This window comes from Babylonia areolata, chromosome 24 (assembly GCF_041734735.1).
Source record: "Babylonia areolata isolate BAREFJ2019XMU chromosome 24, ASM4173473v1, whole genome shotgun sequence".
NCBI lineage: Eukaryota > Metazoa > Mollusca > Gastropoda > Neogastropoda > Buccinidae > Babylonia > Babylonia areolata.
The window spans coordinates 5,243,046-5,258,637 of NC_134899.1; the positions used below are offsets into that span (position 1 = coordinate 5,243,046).

At 38.9% G+C, this 15,592-nt stretch overlaps 1 protein-coding gene across 1 annotated transcript in view; it reads right to left on the reverse strand.

Annotated features, from left to right (window-relative positions):
- The window catches only part of LOC143299249 (E3 ubiquitin-protein ligase SH3RF3-like), a 31,970-nt gene extending 16,660 nt beyond the window's left edge, over positions 1-15,310 (reverse strand). Inside the window, exons 1-9 of the mRNA XM_076612469.1 lie at positions 14,520-15,310; positions 12,017-12,069; positions 11,231-11,345; positions 10,822-10,917; positions 10,064-10,159; positions 6,541-6,987; positions 3,677-3,774; positions 2,935-3,102; positions 1,820-2,474 (exon numbers count right to left, since the gene is read on the reverse strand). Of these exons, the coding sequence (XP_076468584.1) occupies positions 1,820-2,474; positions 2,935-3,102; positions 3,677-3,774; positions 6,541-6,987; positions 10,064-10,159; positions 10,822-10,917; positions 11,231-11,345; positions 12,017-12,069; positions 14,520-14,852 (2,061 nt within the window). The 5' untranslated portion in view covers positions 14,853-15,310. The remainder of the gene's footprint in view (positions 1-1,819; positions 2,475-2,934; positions 3,103-3,676; positions 3,775-6,540; positions 6,988-10,063; positions 10,160-10,821; positions 10,918-11,230; positions 11,346-12,016; positions 12,070-14,519) is intronic.
- Between the last annotated feature and the right edge of the window lie 282 nt (positions 15,311-15,592).

Here is a 15,592-nt window from a genome sequence, read left to right on the forward strand (position 1 = left end):
AATGTTTTTCATTTCATGCTTGATCATTTGTTCATCTGTTTGTGTCAGTATCCTTTCGCATGCAAGACTGCACTGAACATAGATAATCAGTTTCACAGAAGACACTCAGAACATGAAAATATTATCATAAAAACAGAGTGAAGGAAAAGAACAAATCAACCAAGTAAACACGCGTAAGGAAACACACATACAGTGATACACACATACATGCACACTCACTCACTCACCCACTCACAGACATACACATACACTGACACTTTTTTTTTTAAACCAGTACTGTGCATTACGTTCATCATCAATTGTTGATTTCACTAATGCCACAGTCACTATCATGCTTGTCATTGTTGTCACCCCCATTACTTGTTTCTTTTTCTCGCTCTCGTTTTTCTTAGATTTGCATTGGGAAAAGACAAGAACCCAACTCTGACAACAAAGGAAATGTTTCTGATAAAAGTAAGGGCGACATCCCCATACTTCTCACACGTAAGAAATCATGGGGGCGCCCCCCCAAGATTTCCCTCTCAGTGAGAGAAATCATGGAATTGCGAGAAATTGTGGGCTTACAGTCTCTGTAAGCATTTACTGGCATGTTGAGAGACACAACTCATCTGTCAAGGGACAGCTGCAACACTGGCGACCTATCTCCCTTCATTAAAGGAAGAAAGCAGAACAAACAAACTGGCTTTGATGCACAAGAACTGAAAATAGGGTTCAGGACATCAGTTAATTATTCCATAGTCTCTGCGTTTATACATTCACATCATGATGTATTTGTGATGAGGAAAGCCACGTGTCAAGTCTAAGACTGATAAAAAGAGCTACTGGAATGTCTCAATTCTGCCAAATTCATATGCCATCCATGGTTCCTTATGCCAAACTGCATAACTGTGTTGACTTTTCACCTGATTTTACATGTATTGTGAACTTCGTTTTTCAACTGATTCCTTTCAGGGTAAAAAACAAAACAAAAAAACACTAAGAGATATTTGAAATGCTTTGCCATTGTACACATGAACTTGGAAATTTCCAATCATTCTGTTCCTAATTTATCTTATTCACCGATAAGGTCAGGAGTGTTCATTTATCAGACACTAAGTCAATACTTTGTTTTTTCAATCACCATTGGTATGAACATTACAAAACTGGTTTCAAGATTTGACACAAATATGAAGCCCATATTATTTAATATTTCTTCCTCTCAAACAATTCATGATCACTAACATTAATAATTCTTATTTATCTTTACTTCTTTATCTTTTGGCCATATTTCTCAGATAACTTATTGCCATTTACTTGTCTTTCTCTTTTTTTTCGCTTTCTGTTCTTCTTTTCTCTTCTTTGTGGTGTGGTGACCTAGTGCTAATGCTTCTACCAAGGAAGCCAGAGAATCAGAGTGCACTGGACCTTGAGTGGTGTTCTGGATGTGCTGGTCATCTGGATGAGATGAAAACCTGGGGTCCTGTGTAGCATGCACTTTGTGCACGTGAAAGATTCTTACCATCAGCAACAAAGTTGTTGTCCCTGGCCAATACGCCTAGTTTGCATCAGTTTGACATGGTACAGTATATCACTATATGACACCAAAAAAAGTGTTGTCCCTGGCAAAATTCTGTAGAAAAATCCACTTTGATATGAAAATAGATATACTTGCAGGCAAAAAAAGAAAAAAATATATGGGTGGCACTGTGCTGTGGTGATGCACTCTCCCTGGGGAGAGTAGCCCAAATTTCACAGACACATCTGTTGTGACAAAAGATTTTAAATACAAGACAAGACAATATATTTGGCAAAAAATCTCTGCCAGTCAACTGTTGTTTACCTTGTCCTTCTCTTTGGCAATGACGGCCATGGGAGAAGAGCTGCTCTCCGAGGGCCCCATCACCACGTTGGGGGGAGTGATGTTGCTGGATGTGGACATGGAGTGGTGCACTGCTATCAGCCCGTCGTGGGGAGAAGCAGTACGCCGATGACAGTCAGCAGAACCCGGAGCCAGTTTGGCGCCAGAGGATGACGGAGACGTTGAATGTTTAGAGGCGTGCCCTGTGGCGCCCCCTCCTATATGAACGTGATGGGGCTCCATGCCCGTAGAGCCAGAACGAGGTGAATCAGGCAAACGGGAGCTTCTCCCTCCAGTGATTGTCACGGGGACGTGTGTGTTCGAAATGGATTTGGGGCTCTGACTCTGAGATGACAGTGGTGAGTTTCGACCCGTAACAGAAGATGACACCGATGATGCTGACATGCGGGCTACACGAGGCAGCAATGGAGGCGCCGCAGGTGAGGACGTTTTGATATGAGGGGGGATCGGAGGGGAGAAGTTACTGTTGCTGCTGCTTCCAACGTCCGATAATGAGCGTGCAGGGGCATGGTGATGGGACCGGTGATGAGAGAAGTGGTTGTCCGCCGCTGGCACCTTGGCGCGGATGTTCAGGATGTTGGGGTTCGGGTTCAGCTGGCGGAATGAGCTTGACTGCCTGCAATCAGGATCAAGCGCCAGCATTTACCTTTACACCCAGGCAAGTGGAGATTTCTGGGTCATGATGTTCAAAAAATGTTTTTAACTGATTCACTGATATATTGTTTTCCATCAAATACAACAACAACAACAACAACAACAACAACACACACACACACACACACACTGCAATATGACATAAAGTCAGTATCTTTACACCAACTGATGAAGGAAGTCAAATTATCAGTCAAGAGCCATACATTCATGAATTTCAAAAGACCACTTTGGACATAATGCCTTTTATGCTAATCACCAAGACTCATTACACAGTCACCACAAAGAACAGCTACAAAACTGCTAAAATGTGAAGTAACATGTACATAACTAACATTCTCTGTCAAGAGACTTTCTTCTCTTGAACAATTGGAAATCGGGGAAAACAAAAGCCATACATCTCCTTTCTTTACACCACAACATACCTGACCACCTGCACATAATTCCCAGGAAAAACACCAGAGACACCAGAGCGTAGGCACTGACCCTTGAACCACCCATCCTGGCACTTCTCACTGACCGTGTAGTAATCCCCTTTCCGAAGTTCTACTTCGTCATCCTTTTGTGGTCGATAGTTGTACATTGCCATGTACCTGTACAGACAGTGAAAACATCAACTATGGTTGATGGTGAAAGAAACATGCATTCACAAAAAATTACATTCAGTGGAACCACCTTGCTAACAGAGCAGTAAGTTCTGTCCTTTTGAAAATTAAATATGCTGTCCACACATGGTCTTGGCACTGGCAATTTCATTTTCTAATCCTTCAACCAACAAAGTCTTTTTTTTTAAGATACAACTATAAAGGATATCCAGAAATCTAAACACAGATTAGGACAAATGTGCAAAATTTAAATATATATCTATATATAAAGAAAAAAAAACACATAGAAAAAACAACACAAATTAGTGCAGTCCATAAGACTCATCAATGAAAAAAAAAACACCTTAGAAAAAAAAAAATCCCTGTAAACAATCATCATCTAGGTATTTTAGACAGATGTAGACATGTACTACAAGCCACCTCAGAAGCAAAAATTTAACTCTAAATGTCTTGTTACTTTACAAATAAATGACAAACATGCAAGATCTATGCAAAATACTGATAACTCTTTCTGACAAAACACACGCACGTGTAAGCATGCATATGCACACCATCAACTTACACGGTGGGAGGAGGCGTAGAAGTGGATCCGCTAGCAGCACTGTTAGCTGTGCCACTCGCATTCCCCTTGACAGCTGTTGTATCTCCTGATGCACCATTCTGGTATCACGCACACACACATCAGTAATAAAAAATATATGATATACAACATGTACAGTCTGTCTATCTGTTTTAAATGTATTGTCTTTCTTCTTGTTTTTTTGTTTGTTTGTTTTTTTCATTTGTGTATGTGCCTGCATGACTGAACATTCATCCACACAATGCTGAAAAGCACATCAACCCAGATGTCAAAATCAACACAATACAGTTGACTCAACTATTAGTATTAATGTATTATGCTTCCAAATTTTGAAAATTCTTCAATCTTTGAGCAACTGTTATTTCATGTGATCTATGTGATGTCAGAAAAGTAAATGAAGAAAATGGGATGAACCTCAGACTAACAGCAAAAACATTAGCAATGCTGCAAATGACACCAAATATTAACATTAAAAAGTAATGCTTTCCTCATCAAAATACGTAAACAAGAGCAAAACTTTCTGACTTAAAGGTTGCAACCTACTCATATTTTTTTTGTCAAACAATTACAAAGTGACACAAAATATAAGTTTTAATTTCAAAGCTGCATCCATAATAATTGTATTTACATATACCACTGAATCGTGTGCAGAGACAAATCAAACCACTTTCACACCAGTCATTTACACGCATGCATAACTCCAAACTGAAGACAAGGTAGAGGCAGGGGGGGGAGGCTATCTTGGGAGGAGGTTGGTTTTAAAGCCAGACTTGAAAGAGATAAGAGTGGAGACTTGACAAAACGAAAGAGGAAGTTCAATCCAAATGCAAGATTCAGAGACAGAGACAGAATGGCGGCCTACAGTGGAGTGTTTGAATGTGGGTGTGTGTAAACAGAGTGGATCCAAAGCCGATCGTAGAGAGCGAGATGGAGTGTAGAGGTGAAGGCACCCACACAGATAGGAAGGGGCAGATTTGTGAATACATTTATATCAAAGAGTGCTGATCTTATACATTATTCTGTGTGAGACGGAGCCAATGGAGATGTTGCAAAAGAGGAGTGATGTGCTCAGGTCTTTTTTTTCTGAGGACGAGTCGGGCAGCAGAGTTCTGTATGCGCTGAAGGGACTGAATGGATGAAGCAGGCAAACCAGACAATAGTTACAGTAGTCAAGGTGAGAGAGAATGAGAGAAACGACAAATCTAGATGCTGCGTCGGTGGACAGATATTTCTGAATGGAACTGATGTGCCACAATTGACAGTAGCAGGATTGATATGTCTGGCCGATAACTGTTTGCATGGACAGTATCACTATGTTATCAAGAACAATGCTGAGGTTCCTGACTAAACTGGAATAGAATAGAATAGAATAGAATATGTCTTTATTATCAAGTGTACCGGGGTCACAAGGAATATTGGGGGGGACAGTACATAACAAGGTATGAACATAAATCGAAAATCATACACAAACACAAATACAGTAGAAATTAGGATACATACAAGTGCATATCAATATAAAAACTTGTGCATACTTACACATGCACGCACTGCACACATACATACGCATGCACGCACACACACACACACACAAACACACACTCTCTCTCTCTCTCTCTCTCACACACACACACACACATACACATGTTTGAACAGAAGCCACATATTACATATGGATGGGCTGATGACTAGATCTTCAGGTTGATGGTTGTTGATTGCACAATTCTATTTATCATACTGGATTTGTTTGAGAGAACATTGACTGCTTTGGGGAAAAAGCTATTGGCGAAGCGACTGGTTTTCGTCCTTATACTTCTGTACTGTCGACCAGAGGGGAGCATCTCAAACATCCCAAAAGCTGGATGTGTTTCATCCTGGCTGATTGATTTTGCTTTTTTGAGTAGCTGCTTATAATAATTACATGTCTTCTAGAGAAGGTAGATCAGCCCCGGTAATCTTGGTGGCAGTTTTTATGATTCTGTTATGGGCCGCAACTTCTGCCTTGGAAATGTTTCTGTACCAAACAGTAATAGCGAAGGTTAGTACACTTTCAATGACTGCTTGGTAGAAATCAACCATGATTTCTTTTTTAATTCCGAACTTTCTGAGGCGCCGAATAAAGTACAGGCACTGTTGTGCTTTCTTAACAATTTTTTCCGTATTTTTCTCCCATTTCAAATCGATGGAAATGATCAGTCCAAGAAATTTAAATTCGCTGATGATCTCTACTTGCTTGTCTTTAATGACAAGTGGTAAGCGGTCAGATCTGGTCTTTCTGAAATCTAAAATTAATTCTTTTGTTTTTGATATGTTGAGTTCTAAGTTGTTTTGATAACACCAGCTGACAATCCCGGAAAGAGGGATGGATGTACTGTCAAGTTTGATTGTGTCAGTTGTGATGGAAGGAGCTTTTGATTAGTTCCAATGACCACTGCTTCAGTTTTGTTTACGTTCAATTGTAACTTATTTAGAGTCATCCACTTTTGAATGTCCAGGAAGCAGTCGGACGTTTCATGCAAGAGCAAGGAAAGTTTTTCAGGGGTATCACTCTTTTGAAGCTGAGTGTCATCAGCGTAAGAATGATGACTGACATTGTGGTGTTTGATTATTTCAGCAAGAGGAGCAGTGTGCAGTGTGAAGAGCACTGGGCCTAAAACAGATCCCTTTGGGACTCAATGTTCGATTTTAAGGCAGAACACCAAAAATCTTTTTGATATCAGTTCCCTTATATTCATTCACCTCCAGAAATTTCCACCCAATCTAGAACATTAGTCACAAACAACAGTTCCATTCTGCCCGTCAGTGTTCAGTGACCAGTAGCAAAAAAAACCCCTCTCACAGCACATTACCTCAGTGACAGAGGCTGACATGGATGGCAGCGGTCTCTCCTGACCACTGGGCATCGCCGGCATGCTGGTGGACATGAGCGTTGCCGACGCTGGAGCCAAAGACAAAGGCGATGCGGTAACAGCGGTGGACACGCCCCCGCTGCCCTCACTGGACAGCTCCAAAGAAAGGCGCTGGGTCTGTGGGGGAGGGGAAGGGGAGTCTGACTTGGGGGTGAAGGAATGGCGCTTGTGGGGGGACATTCTGCTGGCCTGGCGCACAGCCGCATGGGCGGGTGAGGAGGGGGCCTGGGAGGAAGGAGGTGGGGCCGAGGTGGAGGTGGAGGGCAAGGAGGTGGAGGTGGTGGTTGTGGTGGTGGTGGTAGTGGTGGCTGTGCTGTTGCGACTGCCATGGTGGAGCACCAAAGAAGGCGGTTTTGAGCTGATCAAGGTTTTGGCAGCATGATTCAACTGGCAGACAGAACAATGCAACAAATGTTGTATTCAAAATACCACTTTGAAGGAAAAGACAACAAAATGACATATAACAATGGCACTTTGAACAGAAACACACCACACAAAACAATATTCAACAAAGCTCTGACAATTCTTACTTCATGATGCACATAAATTCATAATACTGGAAAAGAGAGTAAACAAATAATCAAACACAGTGCTTTTCACTTCTTTTTTTTTAAAATATACAATATGAACAATATCAGATTATATACAACAAACATTTTAATCACTTTGAGAAGCTGCCTGTAAGCATGGCAAGCTGAAATTCAGTTAATATCCAACCAGAATTAGTCTGAGGATCCTTGCCAACTCCTTGAAAAATCCTGATACATAACTACCAACCCCTTACCCATTTCCTTTTTGCCAGTACAATCTATATTTAAAGTACTGTCAGCCTTCCACAAGCTCCAGAAAATCAGAGGTCACATATTTTCTGTCAAAAATATAGAGGCATTTCATATTTTTAGAACAAAAATGTATATCCCATCTTATAACAACAATAATAATATCTGGACATTTATTGGCGCTTTCCTCATTGCACAAAGCGCTTGACAGTCCGCACAGACATGCATACGAAACACAGAGTACTCAACTCACAACCATGCACAATAAACACATATAATGATATATGCGCATATAATCTCATATGTACATTACAAACATACATACATACATGCATGCATCCATCCATACATTCTTGTTTTATTTCTGTTGTTGCTTATAGTCCAGCTGACCACACAGGGCCATATCAGGACTGTCAAACCAAACAAATGCTCAACCATGTCAACACAAAATTGTCACATCTACAAAAAAACACTAATACAAACCCACAAAACACAGTTCATGACACAGTATCCCAACCATTTAGCTCCTTATGGCAAATAAGACCAGGCCAGGCTGAGGATGCCAGCCATTCCACTGATCATCCCCAGATTACAAAAAAAACGTACAATAGAAAAAAAAAAAAAATTTCAAAGCCAAAGAAAAAATACATAAAAAAGGCCATATAGGCAAATAACACTGCAGAATGGGCAGCTAGTGCCCACCCCAATGTTCATATCTCACTACCTAATCGCCTGAGCAAAACAGCACAGATAGTACATTGCAGACTGTGGAAAAAAGAAAAAAGTGTCAAGGCTTGCTTGAAAAAAAGAAAGGGGAATGGACTGGGAAGGCAGAAAAAGGAGAAAACAGTGAAGAAAGAAAAAGGCAGAAACAAAGAGAATGATAGAAAACAGGACATTTCTAGCACGTAATTTCCAGAAAGCAGGGATGCTATTTATACTGAAAGACCCCTGGCATCCCTACAGGGGGCATCCATCCATCCATATATACATTTGGCGCACACACAATACAACGTTGCAAATAGGCCTACACAATCAACAAATCACTTGTGACTTTCACATATGAGAGAGGGTCTAGAGGAAATGCTGCTGGAAGAGGAAAGTCTTGAGGTTAGATTTAAAGGAAGGCAGTGAGGGGCTGTGGTGGACGTGGTGAGGCAAACAGTTCTATATTTGAACAGCAGATGATGAAAAGGCATGACCATCATGCTGTTCTCCTTTATATTTTGGGATGCGGAAGGTTCTATCATCGGCAGCAGAGCGATGAGAGCGTGAGGGTACATAGATTTGAAAGTTGTCAGAGAGGTATTGGGTGCAGCTTTGTATTTGATTCTTTGCTCTATGGGTAACCAGTGAAACTTTCACAGAAGGGATGTGCAGTGTGCAGATCTTTTTACTTTATAAATCTTAGGTAAGACTGAAGAACAAGATACCCCAGCTATCTTTTTTAATAACAGTAAAAGCATCTTCAATTCTTCTTTTTAATTTAAAGTAAGCTGAACGAACAACAGCCACAAAACTGATTTCCCACAACTTACAGTTACTGCAAATTTTATTTGTAAGAATACAGTTAACTTTTCACTCCTGTTAGAGTAGGAAAAAGTCTTTTTTTTTCTTTTTCCTGTTTTTCTTCTTCTTTAATTTTTTTTCTAGATAGAACAAATCAAAACTCATAAACCCTTGACTATCACACACTCTCACTAAAAAATGTTAGTAGTTTCAATACATAAATGCAGACCTGTTTACCTTATCTTTGTGTTTGGTGTATTCTTGTCAAAAAAATGATGTACTCCTCAAAATGGTATCCAAAGCAAACATATCCAAAACGGCGATTTAGTAATTTCCATTATACAACTATAACTTACTCATTGCAGATTTCACATTTTCATTATCACTATTAGTACTATTGATTTTAGTTTAGCTCAGCAGACCATCCAGGGCCAACTCCAGGTGAAAGGGTGAGGTGGAGGCGGGAGGAAGAGTGGGGACTGGGATGGGGGGAGGAAGACTGTCACAACTGGGGTGGGGGGAAGAAGATGGTCACAGCCATCCATGTAGGTCGCCCTCTTGGACTGACTATAGACATGCCTCCTTGGCTTTCATGTAACACCGATGGACAGGCACTGGCAGTGAACTTTTCACTGTCGTCCGAGAGAACCTGTTGCCACGCAAGCAGTGCCAAAACTGTGATCTCCACTTTCTTGTTGTGGACCAGAACTCAGATTGGCCAAACATTTTTTTTTTCCTTTCCTCAAAAGTCCTACTGAAATCTATTTTTGTGTACTGGCGTACTCCAAGTCAAAATGGTGTCCAAATTACACCAAAATTGTGCTGGTAAACAGGTCTAATTAAAGACAAAAACATACATTATTGGCATATTTCTCAATCAGTCAATGTGATTTCTGAGGACTGATGTGCTTTTGAGTTTGATTCTACATGCTGAGGACAGACTGTTAATGACCATTTATGTCACTTTCCATCTTTAATCTGAAAAAAAAAGTCTAACACTAAAACAAAAACAAAAGACATACACACACACATGCACACAAATACATGCATAAAAATACAACATAAAAACGGTATATATGTATGGCAAAAATTATGAAACAAAGTCTGTTTGTATGTATCCTAAAATGCAGAGCTAGACACCAGAAATCCATGAACACCAAGAACACTATACATACCTCAACAAAAGCTAGAGGCAGTATACCTATCTTGTCCCCCTTTCTCCCTTCTATCCAGTTTGTGTCCACTTTACGTATCACAGTTATGACTTGATCCTGAAAACAGAAAAAAAAGATACAAACTACCAATCAAAATATTTCATATATTGGCGATACAAACAAAATTTGTAACATACACAAGAATGAACCAGTGCTATATGCTGATCTTGATTTTGAACTGAATAATCAAATTATTCTGTTTTACACACACACATGCACTGAAAGACGTGAAGACCTAAAACTTCAATGAAGTGACCTGGCAGCAGTGCTTTGGTTCCTTTGTTGGGGCTTCTTTACGGCAGCCTCACAGTGTTACCTACCTATGTACTGCTAGCACTTGAACTGTGGCTGAAGAGAGAGTGAGTGAGTGAGTGTGAGTGAGATAGAGTTTGCATGTGTGTGTGTGTGTGTGTGTGTGTGTGTGTGTGTGTGCATGTAAACATGAGCGTGTGTGTGCACAGATGTGCTTGAGGGTGCATGACTAAAACAGATTGGTGTTTAAAAAGTCTTAATTGTAGATACCAGATTAAAAAGCTTTTGATAAACTGTACAAACAAAAATGCTTGGAAAAACACTCTCACAATTAACATACCACAATAACTCTAAAAGCTTACCATACTTAACATGGAACAGGATGTATATTTCTAATAAGCCCTTTAAATTGTAATCACACAGAAGCATGTTTCAAACTGTCATACACAGAAATCAGACACACGAACCTTTCTAAATGTGAGGCAGTCTTTTTCATTTTCATCATCCAGCTGAAAATCGTACAATGCTCTGCACTGTGGTATTTGAGGCAAGGGGACTAAAACCTGGGAAAAAAAAACACAAATACAAAAATCAATACTAATTCATTATAAAATGAACTGCTTCCTCCCTCCCCAACCCCCATTCCCTTTTAAAATCCCCACACTGAGTGGTGTGAGCAAAAATCAGAATAATAATTAATATGCCTTTCCAAAGGACACACTACTATCCTGAAACACAGCTTCAAACCCTGATCACTGGTGAACACTGGAACTGAGGTCGAACACCTAATCAATTTGGCCACAACTCTTACCTCCATGAATCATGAATTTTGAATACACGCACACACACACACACACAACTGTAGACTGAAATTACCTGCACGTAACTGGCGGGAAAGACTCCAATCTGCCCATTCAATTCCCCTTGGTACCAGTTGTCATCAATTTGCCGCCTCAGAGTAACTAGATCACCCTTTTTGAATGACAGGTCACTGCGGAATCAATCACACATATACAGAGTTACTACATTTAGTTGGCTCAGAATTTACAAACTCACAACAAAGGCACTCAGTTCACTGATTTCTGTTTCACACATCAACATGTTTATGACACTGCTATATTCTTTCACTGTTTCAGTATCAAAAAAGTAAACAAATATCATAACCTTGCACATTATTTTTCTCATAAGAACACTGATCAGTAAATAATTATTGTGTCCTCAGGACAGAACAACAAAATCAACAAATTTCAAAGTGTTAATTTTTCTAACAGTGAAAGGCTTTTTCTTCAAATCAAGAAGAGAATTTTTATTTACACTAATACCGGTAACTTCTTCTGCTCTCCCAAACTTAAATTTACACATAAAAAAAGAACGAAAAAAGAACATCTATACACTACAAAATAAAACTATTAGCCGAACGTCCTAAGTAACAAACTAGCAAACAGTGATTTACAGGAAATAAATACACACTTTATTCCCCCCCCCCCCCCCAACCCCCTGAATTAGTTGAAAAAGTAACTCACAACATACACTGCTGTAAAATAATTCTTTCCAATACATTTTAACTGAAATCGACTTCAAAGTTTATCTGTTCACAATCAACACTATAAAATCTATGTCAGTGCAAGACCATATCTTTATTATCAACACTTCGTGACTTACTCTTTTTCACTTGCTTCATAGGAGTATAAAGCTCTTGCACAAGGCTGTGGACCCTGAAATAAATAAGACTCAAGACTAAGAATCATCATTTACAACAACAAAAAAACAAATACAAAGTAAATAAGCAAACATGGATGTAAGTATACATAACTGTGCCTGAAGAGGTAATGACATTATAAAGATTTTTTTTTTTTTTTTACTCTCACTACCACCATATTTAATCTTCTAAGTTCCATGCCTCATTTTTTTTTTCTTTTTCTTTTTTTTTATCTAAAAAAAAAAAGACCTATTCAGCAGGTCAAGAAGAAAAAAACCCGTACTTTTCACAGAAAGAATGTTTTTCTGTGTTTATAAATAAAAAAAGACTCTCATTACTCCTAATGATTTTGTATGTATTTAATGATAAACATTTTGAAATAATTTTTATTTCCATATATGTATATATGTGTGTGTGTATATATATATATATATTCCCCCCAACCCCCCCATTGCAAATCTGATAATTTCTACACAATGCATATTATCAACTTGACAATGTTCTGAATTTTCAAATAAGTTCTGGAGCAAAACAGCATGACTTGTCTTAGAAATCTTTTTAAAAACACACAACACATTTGTGAGTTAATTTTGGTTTAACTTACTCTTACTGTTTTAGTATGCCTGAGTGAAGAGGATAATGTAACTAATGTGTTTTGTTCACCATCAACAACAGATTAAGACAGACAAGATTAATTCTTTAGCTAGTTTTTTTTATTTTTTGTGCTTGTTCTACTCCTCCAGTACTACAGGTGGGCTTGTATTTGTAGAATATAATATAGCAGTCTCAATTCCAAAGACATCTCGTGATCTACAGTATCCTAACGAGAGTATCTGTATTTGTAAACAAAATCTTGAGCTCGTTCCTCAGCAAGGATCTGATATTCAAGTTATAAAATACAATGCCAATGGGTTTTTTGTTCAGATTCTTCATCTGTCTTTCCTTGTGTGCTCTCTGAAAGACTGGCATGACAGCCTCAGAGCTGTGGTTCATATCCTGATACTAGTGATAGGACATAAAGGATTAATGGTAGAGTGTTTTCTAATCTCACAGGTCAACACTGCTGACGAGCGAGTGCCTTTATCCCCTTTGTGTGTGTACACATGTGGAAGATCATGCTCGCATGTTAAGATCCTGTAAACCAAGATCGTTCTTAAATGATTAAGGAATTTATACCACTGCATACATAGAATGCACCCATCATTGACAATAACCACGCATGGCTGCCCATATTGCAATATATGTGTAAAAAGCCCACTCACAATTTTATGACGAATTAAAATATTTGATAGAACTGTGCAATCCACAAATGCAAAAAAAATTAATAAAGATTTTAAATTTCTGTAGACCTCTCATGTGTCATTTATGATTTAACTTTATAACTTGTATCATATAATGTATCTATAACAGGTTCATATTGAACTGACACAGAAAATCTGGGTGACACTGGATGTGAAAAGGTCTTTTCAATTTCAACAGGCAAAAATTCTGTCTGTATAAACTATAATTATAAACAATGCAGCTGAACGGTTTATCAGCATGACTGTCTACATCCCACAGATACATATCTGTTCAATTCCTGAATCTCCTAACTATCTTCAATTTTTCAGTCAATGGCACTGCAGAAGTCCTGATGGAAAAGTAAGTAAAAATCCCTGATGTGAAAATGGTGTAAAAGGAAATAAGGGCAGAGGAGATTATCAAGATATATAATGTAGAACTAGAAGTGTTTGTTTTTTTCATGTCCATATCTGTTTGATGCATACATGATATGCATGTTCATGTGTGTGTGTGTGTACATGTGTATGCATTTGTCAAGAAGCTCTGTGTGTGTGTGTGTGTGTGTGTGTGTGTGTGTGTGTGTGTGTACAAGGGTGTGTGTGTACAAGGGTGTATGTGTGAATATGAGATGTGTACATTATTTATACTGTGCAAGAATTATAAACTGTTCATGAGAGTGACACTGTGGTTGTTTGTGTTTTGTTTATGAGAGAGACACTGATTAGTGTGTGTTTGTTTTTTATACATGTGTGCCATTGCTTCTGTTACATATAAATAATAATGTTTTTTGGTGTAGGTATATACACATGCATGTGTCCACTGTTTGCCAGTGTCAGAGTGTGTGATTAACAGTGAGAGAGGCAGACTGGAAGAACGTATGTGAGGGTGCTTGGACTGATCAGCAGTTAATGCAGCTCATTTCAACAAGTTCAAAATCTTTGCTACTAAGTTCTAGAACTCTTAACTACAATCCGATTCATGGAAAAACACACTTGTACCAGTCTACCAGTACCACTACTGCTCAGTACTAATAATACAATTTAAACACTCAATTGATACGTCTACTAATACCACTGTACTGATATTATTATAAATGTCAGCAATTATGAAATAATCAGTCATACTGATTGACTTTTGATGATGTCTTACTCAATTTAATCATACTGAAGTTATAATGAAACTTACATCCAAACCAGCTCTAGTTGATTGCTGGTGTCTGCTGTCAGCTGAGGTGTCTCTTTTCCTGTGATATGATGACGGTTTGGGGCTGAGAGAATGACCCTGTGTTTTCAGTCCTTCCAACAAACGCACAAGAAGTATGTTTGGTGGCAAGTCCTCCACTCGTACTGTCACCAATGTTCTGCATTCTGGGCATCTCAGTTCCAGCTGAGTGCTCACTATTTCTTCCAGACATCTTCTGCAAAACGTGTGTTGACAGGGCAACACTTTGCTTGTGTGATTTAACCGTTCCAAGCAAACTGAACACTCTAACAGTTCGCTAAGTGCTTGTTCATCCATACCGACTGTGCCGTGCTCACATTTCTCTCCAGGAAGCACGGAGTTACGGCGAGTGCAGCTGTTTCATGTTTTAATTTCCAATCACCTCATGATGACTCAAGTCAGCATTACAGTTCACATGATACGAATCACATAATTATTTCTGTAATGAGGCATGTCCTGCTGATGACATTTTAACCTCTTAAGTACATTAACACTTTTGATCCATGGATCTTCATTGGCCAAACGATGATAGTAAAGGAAAATGAAGCAGACCGATTTCTAATGGCAGACTTCCGCTCCGATTAAAACAAAATTCCAGCCACAATTATTCACCTGTATGAGAGACTGGGTGCCTTTAATCACACATTATCATCGTTATAACACAAAGGTTTACTCTCATTACGAATCAAAGATTTTGTCTATTTTTGAACATCTGTCACGTAGAAGATTCCATTTATCAAATGTTCCAACGCCATGATGACCGGAAATCGTGGCGGAATAATAAACTTGTAAACATTAGACGCAAAAGAATGCGAAGGATTCTCATGATCAGAGCAAAGTAAGACAAACACTGATGTTGATGCCAACAAAAGTAATAATATTTCATTCACGACTATTACCGTATTATGTATTATTAAGCCACACTGCCTTATCATACACCGTGGCAACAAGAATTTCCTTTTACAGCAAATTGCCCTTTGACCTCTGTGCCTTATTTGTGCAGGAATCGACAGGCAGCCAAATAATATGATACCGAT